This window comes from Carassius auratus, chromosome 3 (genome assembly GCF_003368295.1).
Source record: "Carassius auratus strain Wakin chromosome 3, ASM336829v1, whole genome shotgun sequence".
Lineage (NCBI taxonomy): Eukaryota > Metazoa > Chordata > Actinopteri > Cypriniformes > Cyprinidae > Carassius > Carassius auratus.
This window is the reverse complement of record NC_039245.1, coordinates 13,097,261-13,116,710: the sequence shown is the minus strand read 5'-3', so window position 1 is coordinate 13,116,710 and position 19,450 is coordinate 13,097,261. Positions and strand designations below refer to the sequence as shown.

The following is a 19,450-nucleotide window of genomic DNA, read 5'->3' as shown; positions in this document are numbered from 1 at the left end:
GCGTCTGATTCTGATGAACTGAAGAGCTGATGATACTGCGCATGTGTGATTCAGAGTGAAGCAGACTGACTGTAATGTTAGTGTTTGATTAAAACAGTGTAACTGGGGGCTCTGAAAACACTGCTTGTGAATAATTTGTGAATGGTAAACTTTCATCTGAATACATTTAATAAATGTTTAATGAATAGTGTTTTCCACTTTGTTCCCACTCCACTGTTACTGAACTGTAAAGTGAAAATATTGTGTGATTTATTTAGCATTCAGTTTTCAGTTAAATATATTTGACAATATCAAAGTTATTGTGAAACGTTGTGAACACACCTAAACTCACTGGTTAAATCTTATGTGTCCTCCAGAAGTTTGCGCTCTGCAACTGAACGACTCCTTGTGGTGCCATCCCAAAGAGGTTCACAATCACTCTCACGGATCTTTTCCTGGACTGTGTCCAGCTGGTGGAATGACCTCCCAATCTCTTTACTCGTTTTCAAGAAACATCTAAAGACTCATCTTTTTCCCCAGCACTTAACCAGCTAATACTAGCACTTTTCCTTCTTTTCTTGTCTTTCAGATTTAAAAAATAAAAACACCTGGCTATGCGTTCTGTACTAGACTAACTGAGACTTGTCATAGCACTTGTATACTGTTGTTTCTCTCTTGTTGAACTGCTTCTGTTGTTCTCATTTGTAAGTAGCTTTGGATAGAAGCGTCTGTTAAATGATTAAATGTAAATGTTTATACAGGACGGTACAGAAAGTGCACAAGTGGGAGAGAGTGGAGGGGACGGCGTCAGAACGGACCGAGCGCTGGGACTCTTTCAAGGATCACCCGAAGCACAACCACACTATACGCACGAGGCTGTTGGTTCTAACATTTTAGAGTCTCCTTTGGTAGAAATCTCATTCTGCATTCCCCATGTCCTCTCTCACGCTGGGCCCTTGGAATTGTCCTAATCTTCCCTCCCCTTACAGCGGTCCTGGATGAAGGTTCCCTTCTCAAACTGTGCAACACATTTTCACTGCACAAATGTACACATCTCTTGTCATGAGACACATTACTAAAACATGTTTTTTACAGAAACTGTAGTTTTCCTCCAAAATAAAAGATCCACTGGTTTCAGTCATAAAGGTACAAGGGTTTCTCTTGCAAGTACCGCAGAAATGATGCATTTATATGCCAATTTTTTTTTACAAAAACCTTTAAATATTATTGTTTTTGGATTGTTCTACTACATGTTTTTAACAATACATTCATGCATACTCTGCATCATAAAGTTTGGGATTATTTTCATCTGTTTTATACAGTATGTTTCCAAAATAAAACTGCTGCTTTCCAGTTTTGAGCGTGTGATAGTTTATTGAAGTTGAAAGCCAGTGCTGCCAGTCATTTGATTGTTAGTCTTTATCATGTTGAATCAAGGTTGAAATGCTGGCTGGGTACATATATACATACATACATATATGGCATCCACCAATCCTACAATGCATCGCTGCTGCAGGTTAGGCTGCACTTCAGTCAAAATTAATTAATTTTTTACTAATAACACATTAATGACCTACAATGGACAAACTGACTCAAATGATTCGCGAAACCACTACGAACTCCCGAACTGAGTCAAATGATTCACGACCCCGCTATGAACTCCCGAACTGATTCGCGACCCGCTTTGAACTCCCGGAATGAGTCAAATGATTCGCGATCCCGCTATGAACCCCCGAACTGAGTCAAATGATTCGCGACCCCGCTTTGAACTCCCGAACTGACTCAAATGATTCGCGAACCCCGCTTTGAACTCCCGAACTGATTCGCGACCCCGCTTTGAACTCCCGAACTGACTCAAATGATTCGCGACCCCGCTTTGAACTCCCGAACTGACTCAAATGATTCGCGATCGCGCTACGAAGTCCCGAACTGACTCAAATGATTCACGATCGCGCTACGAACTCCCAAACTGACTCAAATGATTCGCGATCGCTTCGGAACTCCCAAACTGACACAAATGATTCGCGATCGCGCTACGAACTCCCGAACTGACTCAAATGATTCGCGAAACCGTTACGAACTACCGAACTGAGTCAAATGATTCGCGACCCCGCTTTGAACTCCCGAACTGACTCAAATGATTCGCGATCGCGCTACGAACTCCCGAACTGACTCAAATGATTCACGATCGCGCTAAGAACTCCCAAACTGACTCAAATGATTCGCGATCGCGCTACGAACTCCCGAATTGACTCAAATGATTCGCGATTGTCCTCTTTCTGTGAGGGAGGCAGGTAACTGTGAGCTCACCTGCTGCTCGTTATAACTGACCGCTTGGTTGGTCCCAAATTATTAAATATTTGCCTGTTCATTTGTTATTTATTTATTTTGAGTGAATTTGAGTCGTGACATGTCAAAGGAGAACAAAAGCTGTGAACACAAGAAGGGTCAGATGTGTTCTGCGAGCTCCTATGCAAACACAGTGGCAAAATGAGGTAAGAAAATCGCTATCTTTATTATCTTTTGAAAATAGTAAAGTATAACCAGAGTTTACAAATGGGTAGCTTAAAGGATATGTAACCTACAGAAGATAAATAAATACCTGTGTGTGTATTTTGCATTGCTTTATCAGATGATCAAGTTAGATGCTCACCTAATGTGTTGCTGGTAAAGTTATGTGTTAATGTCTGTCTTTTAGAGATTTTACAATTTTAATGAATTAATAAAAATGAATTTAAAAATGAGGATTGTTTAAAGCAGTGGTTCTCAGTGTCAGACCCTCTCTAGTGGTTATGCCGGTGAATCACTAAATTAAATATTAATGTTAATACATTTTAATTTAATCTTTGAGTAAGGCATTTTGTACATTTAAGTACAGTTAATGTACCGTAAATGTATGTAACTTTTGTTATAACTTTAATTTAAACTAAGTTTTCATTTACCTGTGTATAAGCACAGTTGTAGTGTTAATGTTCAAACTGTATTTACCATGGTAAAGTGTCTGACAACAATTAATATTCTTATTAGAATAAAACTGCCTCATTTTTTAACTGTAGAGCTGTAGCTGAATAGTTTGGTCTACTACGCTGCTGAAATGTAATGTTGGTCATTATGGTGGAACTTAATATTTAATAACAAATATTTTCTGAAGTGGTACTTGGTATAAAAAGTTTGAGAACCAATGGTTTAAAGAAATGGTATAAAATGAAATCCTGCTTTTTAAGAACTTTTCAGTAAACCATTTCTTCTTTCCCCTTGTAGAGTCATCGAGGATCCAGTTTATTCTTGAAACATTGGTAAGAAATTGTTCTTCTGCTACATTGCACTGTCACTTCTGCTAGAGATGCTTTGACCTTTTGTGATAGGTTTTGATTGTACTTAATTTAATAAAAATGTACTTCATTTGATTTGACTTGTTTTACAACACTGTAATGTTAGTGTTTTGATTAAAACAGTGTAACTGGGGGCTCTGAAAACACTGCTTGTGAATAATTTGTGAATGGTAAACTTTCATCTGAATACATTTAATAAGTGTTTAATGAATAGTGTTGTCCACTTTGTTTCCAACTCCACTGTTACTGAACTGTAAAGTGAAAATATTGTGTGATTTATTTTGCATTCAGTTTTCAGTTAAATATATTTGACAATATCAAAGTTATTGTGAAACGTTGTGAACATACCTAAACTCACTGGTTAAATCTTATGTGTCCTCCAGAAGTTTGTGCTCTGCAACTGAACGACTCCTTGTGGTGCCATCCCAAAGAAGTAACTTGTGCACGTAACAGCTTTAGGTTGAATAACAACATTTAAGGGAAAACTGTGTAGCAGAGACAGACAGTTTTTGAGAGTAACCAGGCATCTATGATGAGATGTGCATGAGATGTGCATGTGTTATTATGTGATGTGCACTGAGCAACATGATTGGCTCAAAGTTCCTAGTCTGTCCTTCAATGTATCTTTTTACATTATATAAAAAGTGGTCTGTGAGTATGTGTGTTATCTTTTTGCACACAGACTCAGAAGCTGTGTGTAAACCAGATCATTCTCTGCAGAGAATTAAAGCAATACAAAGACAAAACTCTGTTTGGTTTTTCATTCTCAGTCTTTACATATTGTTATTGGATTTGAATTTCCGCAACAATACATACATATATATATACATATATATGGCATCCACCAATCCTACAATGCGTCGCTGCTGCAGGTTAGGCTGCACTTCAGTCAAAATTAATTATTTTTTTTACTAATAACATGTTACTGCCCAACACTGGACAAACTGACTCAAATGATTCGCGAACCCGCTATGAACTCCCGAACTGACTCAAATGATTCGCGAACCCGCTATGAACTCCAGAACTGACTCAAATGATTCGCGAACCCGCTTTGAACTCCCGAACTAACTCAAATGATTTGCGAACCCGCTCATGGACCTACTTACAGTATTGTTCAAAATAATAGCAGTACAATGTGACTAACCAGAATAATCAAGGTTTTTCGTGTATTTTTTTATTGCTACGTGGCAAACAAGTTACCAGTAGGTTCAGTAGATTCTCAGAAAACAAACGAGACCCAGCATTCATGATATGCACGCTCTTAAGGCTGTGCAATTGGGCAATTAGTTGAATTAGTTGAAAGGGGTGTGTTCAAAAAAATAGCAGTGTGGCATTCAATCACTGAGGTCATCAATTTTGTGAAGAAACAGGTGTGAATCAGGTGGCCCCTATTTAAGGATGAAGCCAACACTTGTTGAACATGCATTTGAAAGCTGAGGAAAATGGGTCGTTCAAGACATTGTTCAGAAGAACAGCGTACTTTGATTAAAAAGTTGATTAGAGAGGGGAAAACCTATAAAGAGGTGCAAAAAATGATAGGCTGTTCAGCTAAAATGATCTCCAATGCCTTAAAATGGAGAGCACAACCAGAGAGACGTGGAAGAAAACGGAAGACAACCATCAAAATGGATAGAAGAATAACCAGAATGGCAAAGGCTCAGCCAATGATCACCTCCAGGATGATCAAAGACAGTCTGGAGTTACCTGTAAGTACTGTGACAGTTAGAAGACGTCTGTGTGAAGCTAATCTATTTTCAAGAATCCCCCGCAAAGTCCCTCTGTTAAAAAAAAGGCATGTGCAGAAGAGGTTACAATTTGCCAAAGAACACATCAACTGGCCTAAAGAGAAATGGAGGAACATTTTGTGGACTGATGAGAGTAAAATTGTTCTTTTTGGGTCCAAGGGCCACAGGCAGTTTGTGAGACGACCCCCAAACTCTGAATTCAAGCCACAGTACACAGTGAAGACAGTGAAGCATGGAGGTGCAAGCATCATGATATGGGCATGTTTCTCCTACTATGGTGTTGGGCCTATTTATCGCATACCAGGGATCATGGATCAGTTTGCATATGTTAAAATACTTGAAGAGGTCATGCTGCCCTATGCTGAAGAGGACATGCCCTTGAAATGGTTGTTTCAACAAGACAATGACCCAAAACACACTAGTAAACGGGCAAAGTCTTGGTTCCAAACCAACAAAATTAATGTTATGGAGTGGCCAGCCCAATCTCCAGACCTTAATCCAATTGAGAACTTGTGGGGTGATATCAAAAATGCTGTTTCTGAAGCAAAACCAAGAAATGTGAATGAATTGTGGAATGCTGTTAAAGAATCATGGAGTGGAATAACAGCTGAGAGGTGCCACAAGTTGGTTGACTCCATGCCACACAGATGTCAAGCAGTTTTAAAAAACTGTGGTCATACAACTAAATATTAGTTTAGTGATTCACAGGATTGCTAAATCCCAGAAAAAAAAAATGTTTGTACAAAATAGTTTTGAGTTTGTACAGTCAAAGGTAGACACTGCTATTTTTTTGAACACACCCCTTTCAACTAATTCAACTAATTGCCCAATTGCACAGCCTTAAGAGCGTGCATATCATGAATGCTGGGTCTCATTTGTTTTCTGAGAATCTACTGAACCTACTGATAACTTGTTTGCCACGTAGCAATAAAAAATATACTAAAAACCTTGATTATTCTGGTTAGTCACATTGTACTGCTATTATTTTGAACAATACTGTATATGATGTCTATGCTTCACTTGAGTACCTGCTCCTTTGCCCCTTAAGTGCCCTTTTGTCAAAGCAAAATTTCCTTGAATTTTTTTGTAAACATACCCTTTTGTGAATGCCTGCCCACGCCCAATCATAATATTATACAATTTATTAATAATAATTTAGCCGTAAATAAAATGATCAACATGATGACCTTTTACCTGACCGGGACGATTCCTCATGCCGCACGTGCATTTTTAAATTGCTAAAAGATATTTTCAACACCGCAGCAGCTGGTAAGTGGTGTTTCATTCTCAGCGAAGTGATTTTGATGTTTATTTACTTATTATTATTTTACAAGAACGATGTGATGTGAGAACATGCAGATATGTTGCTGTGTGTAGCCTGTAGTAGTAACGCTAGCGTGCTTTTTGAGGGAGAAAAGCTTCACAGGCATCGAGGGGTCTGTCTTTTTTATGTTATTTGACTAGACTTTTATTATAATACAGTACTTATTTATTTTACACGTTGAGTGCCTTAAAAATAATTATCACAACACCAGTGGCTTATTCAGATTTTCTCATTCTCTGAATTATCATTATAAAAATAAAAACAATTCAGAAATTAATTATATAATTATATTTTAAATGTGACGCAAATCTTTTTTTTCTACAATAGCAACAGTGTTTACAACAACAAGACCACTTTAGCCTGTAAACTCAATAATATCTCTCTGTAAAAGAAAAATGTAAAAATGTCAATAAAAAATGCATAATATTCCTGACATCAAAGTTCAGTGTGAAGGATATGAATAACAAATGTAGCCTGTCATTTGTTTACATTTGTTTTTTCCAATCCCAGAGCTATTATTATTTTAAACTTAAAATTGTCTTCTCTATTGTTTCTTTTTCAAAACTGCATCAAAGCATTTGCTGCTGTATCAATACATAACCCTCCATATCTATACGTGAATCAGCAAGGAATGCATCACAATATATTGCTGTACTGATATTTTGAACAGCGCCATTTAAAGCCTTGTTCCATGTGCCCCTTTTATACTTTGAGCACCTGCCCCTCCAAAGGTCTCTGCACGGCCCTGTTCAGAGGGATTGTCAGCCACGGTAAAAAAGTTAACCGCTTAAGTCATTTGTAGATTAATGCATATTAGAGACGCAAACCATTTAAAACAATTCAGTGCGATTTGGTGAACTGGTTCAAGAAGATCTGATCACATCGAATGATTCGTTCGTGAACCAGATATCACTACACTTCAGTGTTTGAAATCTCACACAACAGACACTGAAGAGAAGACAACGCTGAATAAAGTCATTGTTTTTGCTATTTTTGGACCAAAATGTATTTTCGATGCAGTAATATGCAGTTATTAGCCGTGCCCACTGTATTTTTTGTTGGTTTTCATGAGACCCCCTTGAAATGACCCCCATTGCCCCCCAATCAAAATTGTCTGGAGCCGCCACTGGAAGTGAGCAGTGAGTTGGTTTAAACTGGTTCTGAGCTGGTTTGAGCTGGTTCTGAGCTGATTCTGAGCTGGTTTAAACTGGTTTGAGCTGGTTCTGAGCTGGTTCTAAGCTGGTTTGAGCTGGTTCTGAGCTGATGTAAACTGGTTCTGAGCTGGTTTGAGCTGGTTTAAACTGGTTTGAGCTGGTTCTGAGCAGGAGCTAGTTGCTTAGGACCAGCTCATGACCAGATGAGGACCTCAGCAGCTTTAGATGCTATTAGATGCCTAATGCACTGCTTCAGTCTGTATATCATTATTTGAAAAGTCACCAGGGCCACTAGTGAGGTCCATAATACCTAACAGAATTAAACATTACCCTCTTTAAAAAAGGTGCTTATAAAGGTTCTTCAAGCGATGCCATAGAAGAACCCTTCAGTCAAAGGTTCTTTAAAGAACATATGCAGCGAAATTAATCAATTAATGCTAATTACATTTACAATATGTATAACTTCTCACATTAATGAAAACTAGGCTAATAAGACAGATTTAGAGGCATTATGTCTACAACAATAAATAGTGTTGTATTTTCTCTCCGCTGGGTGGCGCTAGTGTTCAGGGTTGTGTTTAACTGTGTTTCCTGTCCTGGGCTGTAGGTGGCGCTGCAGTGACGGACGGGGGACCATATTAAGACACACGGGATGGATTGTCCATATTAAGACAAAGACCATATTAAGACAATGGCCTCTTCGGTGAAACACGGTGTACTTTCTGTCGCAACTTCTGTTTGCTGAGAGACACAATGTCCTGAAGGACGGAGTCACGAGTGTTTACACAGCGCACAAACACGGCTCCACGTGTTTAATTAAGATGGAAAGAAACATCTATATTCTATGGATTCATGCACAGTTCTCAAAAAACTGAAGTGAAAGTGAAATGAACTGCGAGATTAGGACAATACCGTGTGTTTTGTGTTGTTTTTAGTTATCAGGTTGTTCCTGAACAGGTTAAACATAAATCAGTGATTTGATGATCTCAGGTGAATTTGGATGAAACTAAAGCACGATCATCACGTCCATCATTTACTGAGTTAAACATGTTCTGTTCCCCTGAAAACCCCAAATAACTCACTTCTGAGGAGACTGTCATAGACAACAGTGTTAACTTACAAAATAGATTCCTAAACAAAACCAGTGTTATTTCTACTGCAGTAAAATTGTGTTTTTTAATTAAAATATAATTGAAATAAAATATTTTATTAAAATTACAGAAAAGTTGTATTAAATTGTTTCAATTTACTAAATTAACATGCATATTCTGAATGCATTTATTTGCTATTAATATAGTCAATAATTATCTAAAAATGACAAAAATTCAAAATTAAAATATTGTATTTATTATAGTGAATATGTTATTTGGGGGAATCATAGTCTGTGCAAGTTAAGCTGCTTTGAAACTCACAACTAAGAAAAATGCTTGAAAAAGTTTTTTTTTATTTTTTATGTTTTATTATATCAGAAACATAATACACTCAAGTAGCAAGAGCATGAATGATGGAAACGGCAGTAGTTTTGCTGAGTATTTATTAAAGCGTTTCTCTGTTGCAATCGGCTGCAGAACATGTCAAACAAACACATGTAAAGCTGTACAGATTTCAGCATGTCACATGTAATAGTTTGTGTACTCTCCTCTGACTCTCTGAGAGGGTTTTGCGTAAGAGGCTGGAGGTCATCGCTCTTATCTGCTCCCTTCATTCAGACAGTCTTCACTTGGGCTGATGACCCTCAATTAGATCAGAAAACACTGGCTGGCTGTTTCTCCTGTGTTTTATTTGGCTGCACAACACGTAAAGATACCCTGTCAGTCATAAACATATTTAATTTCAACATAACAATTGTATTATTCTGGACGAGGTTAGCCCTTCTGTCTGCTAAAACAATATAATATATAGACTATAAAAGCAAACATATGTCTTAAAGTCTCTCATTAAGTGCACATTCATAAATACTAAGCATTATTTACTCATAAACAGACCAGAGAAGCCGAGCGGACGTATTAAAGTGCATTTTAAAGTTGACACGTGTTTTCATTGAAACTCAAACGTGGATCACAGTCAGTTCAGATTGTGTGATGCGTCCCACACTGAAACACGGGACGTCCCGTGTGAAGATCTCAGGATCTGAGGCCCATCTGAGCCATCAGCTGCTCGTACACCGTCCACGCCATCGCCGCTATCATGGTCCTCCTGAGCGAGCGAGGAACCGCGCCGCGGAAGAACCCCACCAAACCGTGCTCCTGACACACAAACACATTCAAATTACAGTTTTATTTGTTTGTAAAGATTCTGAGAGTTCTGAAACTGCCATGGCAACATTTCTAGTTTACATTTAGTTTGTTTAATCAAATGTTAATATTTTATTTTAGTTCAGTTAATGATGTTTCAGAATAATTTTAGTTGTGGTTTTAAATCTAATCAGATTAAATATGTGGATGACAAACCATTCACTTTATAAATCTCATATTGAAGAGTTCCAAATGGAATCTTGGAGACTTTTTTCAAATTTTTGGAATCTGAGGAATTTAACAGAATTCAGATTCAAACGGAATCAAAACTGTTACACATTGACAGCCAATCAGAATCAATCCTGATATCACAAGCTGCTGGAGGATTTAAAGCGGCAGACACATGTGCACTCATGATATTGCTCGCTGGTGTGGACCCTAGTATTGTTATCTTGGTGTGAACAGGCCTTAAATATGATTTTTCACTCAATACAGTAGCATTATAAAACAAAGAGTTGTGTGTCTGATCTGATTAGATGAGCTGTGCTGCTTCTGGCTTTATTAGAGAGCTAGTCTAAAGCAGCAGAGAGGGTCACATCAGGGTCTGTTACCTTGTAAATGAACTGCACCACGTCTGATGTCCTGCTGAAGACGTCTGGACTCACTTGAATGTGAGTTTTCACCACATCTGCTGGCTGGGTCACGACGGAGGCCAGGACGCCGGCCAGGACCCCGCAGCTGAAGTTTGCTAGTGGAGCGTAAGACGACTGACTGATCTCTGAAACAGAGAGAGAGAGAGAATCAGTACAGTCTGATCCACACGGCTGTTCAACCTCTCACTTCATCTCTGAGCCACTCAACGGCTGCTCATCTCTTATGAAGAAGCATTTCTAGACCAAGAGCAATATTCCTGATGTCTCATCAAATATGGTGATGGACAAAAAGAGATTTGAAGGAAAAACTCTTATGTTTGCATGCATGATTTTTGCATCGCCCTCAGAAATGTGTTGCTTGCTTACATAATTTTGTTCCTCTGAGAAACTTTATGTGTCCACTTTTGTTTGCTCATAAAACATTTGCATCCCTCCAAGAAACTCAATCTTGAAGTTTTTTATATAAATCTTTAGCATTCTTCTAAGAAACTTAACTAACACTTAGAAAAATGTTGCATTCCCCAAGAAATATTACATTCACCAGTAAAGGACTCTTTTCCTCATTAAATGAACCATCTGGAATGCTGAAATCCTATTTTGATCACATGCACATTTCAAGCAGAAGTGCATGCAGTATATTCTCACACACACCTCGTGGCAGTGTGTACTTGGCCTGGCTGTAGATCATGACGTATATCCCAGAGAACGGTGCGTCTCGGAGCAGCGTAGCAGTCAGACCCGAGAACAAAGTCTTCGCTCCCTCGGTCCGACACACACACTGCAGCGCTCCAAACACACTGCTGTACTTATAGCGGCCGCTCTGAAACACACACATACGCCGCGTTACACAGTGTGTGTACAGAGGGTTTGTAAGCTGTTTGTGAAAGAACCTCATCAAATCTACATTTGATCAAAAATACAGTAAAATGTAAGAATATTATTACAATCTAAGATAACTGTTTCCTATTTAAATATGTTGTGAAATGTAATTTATTTCTGTGATCAAAGCTGCATTAAATGCATTATCTTTTTCGGAGTAGAAAAGTTAAAATAACAGCATAAAAGAATTTAACGCATTCTTAATGAACAGAAGTATAGATTTCTTTCAAAAGCCCAAATGTATTCACACACACACACACACCTCAAATCGTGTTTTGATGACGGTGACGGGCAGCATGCAGACGCCTGCCACACATCTGGCTCCGGCCCCCAGCAGTGCGGCCTGTAAAGGCCCCGGGGCCCCGTCAACGAAAAACCGCTGCTTAAGAGTGAAATATGTGCTGAAGTAGATGCCGACGCCTGGAATACAGCGCACAAACGACTGCGGAGACAGAAATACAGAATATAACCATGCACACACAAACACAACAGAGCTTTCATAGCAAATCAGGAGTGATGCTCACAGGAGAAACGCCTCTCCACAGTCCCAGGAGCTTCTCTGTGCGCAGGACACTCACAAACACGGCGAGCATGCCGACACGACCCGACCTGAGGAGCAGAAGACGGTTCATTAACACTCATCCAGCTGGACTGAGAGCTGGTCCCGTGTGTGTACTGACCCGGGCTGGACGCCGCTCTGTAGCGTCTGCAGACGGGTCTTCACCAGGTCCAGAGGCTGGAAGAGCAGCGTGGAGCACATCCCGCTCAGAGAGCCACACATGAAGGCCTTCACCGCCGGATGAGCCTCAATCACACACAGAAGGAGAGAAACCGCTCATATAGGAGTCACATGGGTACAGTAACACACATTAAACACTAACTACAGTCAGTCAGCAGCTGCTTCAATAACAGCTGATATTTAAAATGATCGTAGATGGATCACAATGCTTTGAATCCATCTGAATCAATTTGAATCATTTGTGTTTACAAAACAGGGTTAAAAATACAACTCAAGCTGTAAAATAATATTTTTGGTTATATTCCTAAAACATTAACTGAAAAAAAAAAAGATTAAAATTATTTACTTATAATAAATTCCATATGAAACTTATAGTTTGTTTTATTTTATCTAATGGCCAAGGCAAATTTTCTCATTTTTCAACAGCTACATTTTATTAAATTAAGTGCTGAATTACTGAAATAACAAACTGAAATCAAGATAAAACATTAAAAAACGAATAAAAACACAACAAAACAATTGCTAAATACTAAAATTAAAAAGGAAAATATTAATAAAAACTGTATTTGTATATCGATACTAAAATAACCAAAAAAAAATTGTTTTGGCCCTCATATAAACCCTGATAAATGATCTGATCTCGTAAGTTAATGAGTGTGAAGTAAAGTTCGTCTTCTGCTGGACTTCAACTGAAGTTTCTCATCTATCTGAGGGAGTTTGCTCAGCCCCGCCTCTTTTGACCAGCGCCATGACAACCGAATGTTTACCGATGCCCTGCCTCACACGGACCAATCAGAACGCAGGAAACAAGAGGCTCGGCTAAAGCCCGCCCCCTCATTGGCTGCTTCACTTCGCTTCTGCGAGAGCTTGAAGCAGAAAATAACCGAGCTACCTGAAGAGAGTCCGCTCAGATCTTCAACAGTTTATTCCCGTGACTGTTATCACACTTCTATAGATACCTATGATCACACACACACTATAAACCACGAGATATAGCGCAGTAACTAGCGCTCACACTGCCCTATCACTGACCAGATAACACGACTGATATATGACCTGCAGAAATGGAGCAAGCTGAGGTGAGCGGATCAAGTCAAGAGGTCAGAGTTCAGAGGGAAACTGCACAACAGACGAAATTTCATTTCGACTACATTGATGTCCACATCACCCATTTGTATCTTGCATTATATTACATTACATATTGTAAAGCCTATTCTGGCGCATAGTGTTTGTGGGCTACTGTACAGAGCGCGGTGGGTTGTATAACGTGAAGTCTATTGTTGCAAGTCTACAGAGACATGGAAGTTTCTCCGTGTCTAACATAAACATAAAATGGTTCGATTTTTTTTTTACATCTTTAAACAACAACACAAAATCTAACAAATAAACATATAACAGGGGAAAAAAACGGGATGAGATGATAAAACTATATTCCAGTCGAGAGCGAACGGGAACGCGCAATACGCGAGAGAACGCTGCAGTTTTGAGCGCGAATGCCAAGTTTATGGTTCTTTTCTCTCTCTCTTTCTTTTTTTTTAAAGATAGTACTAATATAAGAAACATAGGTTTAGAGGGTCAAAACTTGTTTCTAAAATTGTAAGTTACACAGGTTTGCAAAAAGCAGTTAAAACACAAACACACAGAAGCTTACCGGTGAGAACTCCATGATGTTTGAGATGATCAGTCGGTTAATGTGTTCTTCTGCGCAGCTCTGCTTCTGAAAACAGCAGAATATCACACACGCACAGAATCACGCAGGGTTCATTATTCTATCAATGTGCACGGTGCCGCTCATTATGCGCGCGCTTCCCACGTGAGGAGCACGTTCACGTGCTTTGAATTTCTCAAGTCAGAAATAGTAAGGTATAAATAAACTACAGTTTAAACTGCTCTTAAATAGATCAGCTCACCTTTTCTTACTCTGTGTTCACGAGCATCATTCAGCGTCACAAAATGATGTTTCCAATAAAATAAGAAAACTAAAGAAGTACGGAGATAAACAGAAGTGAAGTGAGAACCAGTTGGTCCAGTAAAGCGGTGCTGTCTGTCCTGCTGTGCACGCGCTCCACAGATAGGTACAAGAGAAAGGGGCGGGGTCTGAAGCAAGGTGCGCAGTAAACTCAATTTGATTGGTCAACTGTAACGCCTGCAAGACCAGTGACAAAATATAACGGTTGAGAAATAATAAATGCAACTGTATAAAATACATTTTATCCAATATGTCTGAAGCAGAATTCTAAACCGAAGTTTTAAGAATAATAGATTAGCCCAATTTTAATGAATTAATTAATGAAGCATTAATCTGAGAAAAAATGAAAATAGAGAACGAGGACATACAACAAAGCTTAGTATTTATGTCTCGCAAAATAAAATAAACTAATAAAATAAAAATAAAAAATTATATATATCTCAGTAACACAGATTGAAAGGCTGTACTAGATTCGCTTCAGTGTGAAGCGGATAAAGCTGCTCAGAGCACCGCTTTGGAGCGCTTCAGTTGCGCGGCATCGCGGTCACGTGCGCGCTCTCGCGGCGGAGCTCAGTAACTGTTCAAACAGATTACTGACCAATACATGAGCATAACTTACTCTGCAGGACAGGTAGAGATACTCTCCTAAAAACTCGTAAAAGAAAGCATTTACATCAGTTGCTAAACATAATTGATGGTGATTATAAATCAAGGGCGTATGACATGTCCTTAATATCCTCCGATTACTAAATTGTCGCAAGCAATACTTTTGATCAAACAATTAAATATGTGTTACCACTGTTGTAATCTAGGCATCTAAATAGGTCACGCGATTAAGTAAATTCGCTAGAAAACCTCGCTCTTTCAAGGACGCACATTAAGCTGTTTATCTGATTTATTTATATAGACACACAAGACAGTGTTTAAACGTGCACGGTTTAACTTAATGATCAAATTTACCCTCTTTAACTTATATGTTGTATAACGTACAAAGCTGAAATATCCACAAAATAAAAACCAACACTGGAGAGCGCGCGGTTTAGCCGTCCATCAGATGCGCGTGAAGGTTCTTTCAGAATCAGCATTGGTCCGATTCATATTTAATATTAAAATAAAGCGATGCACAGCGTGGTTACTGCAGGTTTTACATAGGCTAATCAATTAATTATTGTCTAATGAATATGCGCTTTTATTATTAATTATGAGTATGTTGGCATGTAAGATATGCGAAAATATTGGGAGTAGTACTGCCATGTCCCCGCCAATATCAAAATCAAACCCTCGCCCTTGATATAAATAACTTATATATATATTTTAATTAAAATTACGTTCTGTACATTAAACATGTTTCGTAACCTATTTTGCAAAATAAAATAAAAAAAATCTGCCCAGCAACACTGTGAGGCGCGGGGGTTTTATTTTTTTCTGATTGGCTAAATAATGAAAAGAGAAAGAGAAAATATGTTTTGACTTTCAGAAAGATTATTAATAAATATTTAGGGGTAAACGAAAACATTCGTCGGTGATCGAGAATGAATGAAGGGTCCAGAAGCCTGAATTTAGTGATTTTGTCTTAAACTGTAACTAAAAACCAGGACAAAACAAGACCAAATCAAGAACTCTTGCTAAAGTGGTTTTGAAAAAGCCATTTTATTGCATCATTATACCAATGATTCATGATAAATCTCTCCAGATATCATTCAGGAGCTGCAGACAGAGAGAGAACATAACAAAATCACAAAGTCATTATTGAGAGAGAGAGAGAGAGAGAGAGAGAGATAAATGCTCTATCTATCCTATCCATACATAATCAATAAGTCAATTTCTCTCACTTCCCAGCAGTGTGAGCAGAAAAAAAAGCAGAAACCGAGCACGAGCTTCGCTCTCTTTAGATCTTAACGAGAGCACAGATCGCGGAGTAATCAACTATGACGTCACAGAGTATTACACGTCATCAGAGGTAGCCATGGAGGCGTTCCATGTTATTTAAAAAAACTCCCGCCAAACGGAGGATTCCCGCCCAGCCGTGCTCAGCGTTTACAGTGTGTGCGTGAGAGAAACCCTCCACCAATTATGCCCTGAACTTCAATAAAGACACATATACTGGAAGAAACAGAGGATCAGAAAATATCCAAATAGTAGGTTTAAGGCGATAGTGCATAGTGCCATATCTAAATGAGTTCGTGCTTTGCCTACTCCTTCTTTATTCCTTCAATCCGCCGCTAAAGTCTGATAAAACATGTCCATTTTATTACTCAAAAAACATTTCACGTGCATATATGGTGGCGTGGGGATCTTTAATATTTTCTGTGCTGGTCTGATTTACTAAATGCATTATTGTGTGTGAGTGTATATATTATCAGTAATTCTCAACACAATCATATATTTTATTCATCAGCAGAGGTGCAAGAGAGCAAGCGCTATGTTCATCCGTATACCATTATAAAAACGTATGAATGAAATACAGTTTTGTAGAAAGCAAGTTTTGCTTTGGTCCCCTTCAAATACGTTCTCTTCTTTACTATCTTTTAATCCTTTTACTTAGAAAAATAGATCCGGACTAGGGAAAACAATTGACGGAATGTGTCCTTACAAAAATATCATTGCGCTCTTTTTGTATTTTAGACAATGATATGAAAACACAAATTTGGTCCTCGTTGTGTGAGTAGAAGCTGTGTGTGATTGTCAGGAGAACCAGTGTGTGTGTGTGTGTGTGTGTGTGTGTGTGTGTGTGTGCGAATACACTATGGCACTAAAATAAGATCCAAAAAACAAAAACAAAAAAAAAGACAAGGTATCTCTGAGTTTTCAGGGATGTTGTCGTCCGAGACTTGTGTGTTTGCGAGGGAACGCTGCGGTGCGGCTTCTTTCACTCAGGTTTGGGTTCGGGGGTTTCGCTCTTGGCCTCCGGGTCTTCATCGCTCTCGATTCCCGAGCGGCTGACGATACGGCGCATGGTGAAGGGAAGATCGCCGCGTCTGGACACAAAACACACTCATTACTATGACAGACACACATCTGATCACACGCAGGACTCAGGGAGGTAACACACTTCAATTACGATCAATCCGAATTATAGGAAAACAGAACAATAGTAGAACAATTTAGATAAAGTATAGAGAAACTGATGAAACAATAGATCTGCTTTGGTTATTTTTATTAGTTGTACTTATTTTAGTACTTCAAATAAATACCGTATTTTCCAGACTATAAGTCACACTTTTTTAAATTGTTTGGCTGGTCCTGCGACTTATAGTCAGGTGCGACTTACTTATCAAAATTAATTTGACATGAACCAAGTGAAATGAACCAAAAGAAAACATTACCGTCTCCTGCTGCGAGAGGGTGTAGACGGTAATGTTTTCTCTTGGTTCTTGGTTTTAAATAAATGCGAATTATAATCCAGTGTGACTTATATGTTTTTTTTTTTCGTCGTCGTGACGTATTTTTGGACTGAAGCGACTTATACTCAGTTGTGACTTATAGTCCGAAAAATACGGTAAATAACTTTTTTTAATGTCCATTCAGTTTTTTTATTAAATTTTTAAACAAAATTTCAGTTTTATTGAATAGCTAATTTTAGTAATTAATCTCCAAAATAACGTTATTATTCGAATATATCTTAAGATTTTTTCTATGCATAAAAAAACGTTTTGTCATTTTAATTTCAGCTTTAGACTGAACAAAACAAAAATTACAAACATGCCCTAGCAGCCATGTCAAAATTGAGCTATAATTTCTTTTATTTCAGTTAACACCATTTTTTTATGGTTTTCCTTAAACTACTAAAAATATTAGATTTTGTTTTTACATAAATCGACATAATTTTAATTTTATTGAATTTTAATTTATTTTAGTACTTAGTTTAACGTAATTCTAAACGAAAATTAGAAATATATATTTTTAATATATCTATTTACTTTTTATAAATTACATTTTAGTTAAGTACTTAAAGTCAAACTAAATGAAGAAATCATTTTTTAAATAGTTTATTATTTGCTATTATTTTAAATCTGTTATTTTAGTTCTATTTAATGACACTGATGTGAAAGTGCACTACTTCTGATGAAACGGTGAATAATGTCATGTTTCAGGTGAGCATCAGCCGCAGTGTTCTGGTGCATGTGTGACGCACCGGAGTTTGCTCTTCAGGCTGTTGACCTCTCGGTTCATGGCGTCCGCAGACTCGGTGGCGTCCTCCAGCTCTCGCTGTAGTTTCCTGCGGTTGGCGTTGGCTCTCTGCGCCTCCTCCTCGGCCTCCTCCAGCTGCCGCTTCAGCTGCTTCATGCGGCTGTTCAGTTTCTCAGACTGCAGGCGATCACAGACAGACGTTAGCGTGATGAACCTGAACCCTGAACACACATCTTGTGGTGAGCATTACCTGGTCTTTATACTGCTCTGTGTTGCGTCTCTCGTCGTCCACCTGCAGAATCACCTCCTTCAGCTTCTTCTCCGCACGACGCACCAGTTTAGAGGCCTGCTGCCGCTCTCTGAACACAAACATCATCATCACTTACACCGTGGACATTATTTGACATCTGGAGACATTAATGTTTAAGTTGACGGAGTTGTGTGTGTGTGTGTTGCTGTACTTGGTCTCCACGTCGAGCTGCTCCTCCAGCTGGATGATCTTGGCCTCCAGGGCGGCGATGGAGGCCTTGTATTTGCTCTTGACGGCTCCCTCCAGCTCGGTGAGTTTGAGCTTCAGCTCTTTGTTCTGGCGCTCCATCTGTGAGCGCGCTCCCTCCAGACGCTGGGTGGTGCTGCGCTCCGCCGTCAGCTCCACGTTGATCTGGTCCGTCTGTGGACAGAGAGACTCTGTGAGTGTGCTGTGGGGGTCAGAGGTCAGGGGTCAGAGGTCAGTGGCGCTCCTGACCTGCAGCAGGGCTCTCTTCAGCCGGTCGTTCACCAGCTCGGTGTTGTTCTGCTCCTCCTCAAGCTCCTCCTCCAGCTGAGCGATGCGCGCCTCCAGACGCCTCCTCTCCTCCGAGCCCAGAGCCCTGAGCACAGACACACACACACACACACACACAGACAGACACAGACACAGACACACACACACACACACACACACACACACACACAGACACACAGACACACAGACACACAGACACAGACACACAGACACAGACAGACAGACAAAGGATTATGGGTCGGTATACCACAGCATGTCAGCCAGCAGAAATCTGTCAGTTTTAACTACTGTTTTTTTAGTTGTTCGTGCGAAACTGTGACTTGTGTAATTATTTTTTAATAATCATAGAATAATTATTTTTTAAGGAAAAGTATTTTATTTTTGTTTTGTTTTAAAAATAGTTTTAATACATATTTAATAAGATAAAATAAAAAATAACATAAAAAATTGTGAAAACTATTCACTTCAAGTGTTTTTTATTGTTATTTTATTATAATATACACATAAAAAAGTCAATATTTAAATTT

The 19,450-nt window shown here is 38.8% G+C and overlaps 2 protein-coding genes across 5 annotated transcripts in view; both read right to left on the bottom strand.

Moving 5' to 3' along the window:
* Nucleotides 1-8,980: 8,980 nt before the first annotated feature.
* Nucleotides 8,981-14,289, bottom strand: slc25a38a (solute carrier family 25 member 38a). The gene is made up of 8 exons (XM_026210506.1): nucleotides 13,950-14,289; nucleotides 13,691-13,756; nucleotides 11,981-12,105; nucleotides 11,825-11,909; nucleotides 11,563-11,742; nucleotides 11,073-11,241; nucleotides 10,380-10,546; nucleotides 8,981-9,780 (listed from the first exon to the last, which is right to left on the bottom strand). Exons 2-8 carry the CDS (start codon nucleotides 13,703-13,705, stop codon nucleotides 9,658-9,660), a joined length of 864 nt encoding a protein of 287 aa, XP_026066291.1. The 5' UTR covers nucleotides 13,706-13,756; nucleotides 13,950-14,289; the 3' UTR covers nucleotides 8,981-9,657.
* myh9b (myosin, heavy chain 9b, non-muscle) overlaps nucleotides 11,486-19,450 on the bottom strand; it is a 45,476-nt gene continuing 37,511 nt past the window's right edge. For 3 of the 4 annotated variants that reach the window (XM_026210444.1, XM_026210457.1, XM_026210451.1), the window contains 5 exons: nucleotides 18,885-19,008; nucleotides 18,601-18,809; nucleotides 18,390-18,498; nucleotides 18,144-18,316; nucleotides 15,635-16,986 (listed from right to left, as the gene is read on the bottom strand). In XM_026210444.1, the coding sequence (XP_026066229.1) occupies nucleotides 16,878-16,986; nucleotides 18,144-18,316; nucleotides 18,390-18,498; nucleotides 18,601-18,809; nucleotides 18,885-19,008 (724 nt within the window). In that variant the 3' untranslated portion in view covers nucleotides 15,635-16,877. Of the gene's footprint in view, nucleotides 11,563-15,634; nucleotides 16,987-18,143; nucleotides 18,317-18,389; nucleotides 18,499-18,600; nucleotides 18,810-18,884; nucleotides 19,009-19,450 lie in introns of those variants that run through there. The other variant, XM_026210458.1, reaches the window with a different exon arrangement.

What these genes read in the sequence shown, in the direction of transcription:
- slc25a38a (XM_026210506.1), bottom strand. An exon ending in CAGAGCGGCGTCCAGCCCGG is followed by an intron (nt 11,910 to 11,980) that starts GTCAGTACACAC and finishes TCTGCTCCTCAG; the next exon opens with GTCGGGTCGTGTCGGCATGC. An exon ending in TCATCAAAACACGATTTGAG is followed by an intron (nt 11,242 to 11,562) that starts GTGTGTGTGTGT and finishes TGTGTGTTTCAG; the next exon opens with AGCGGCCGCTATAAGTACAG.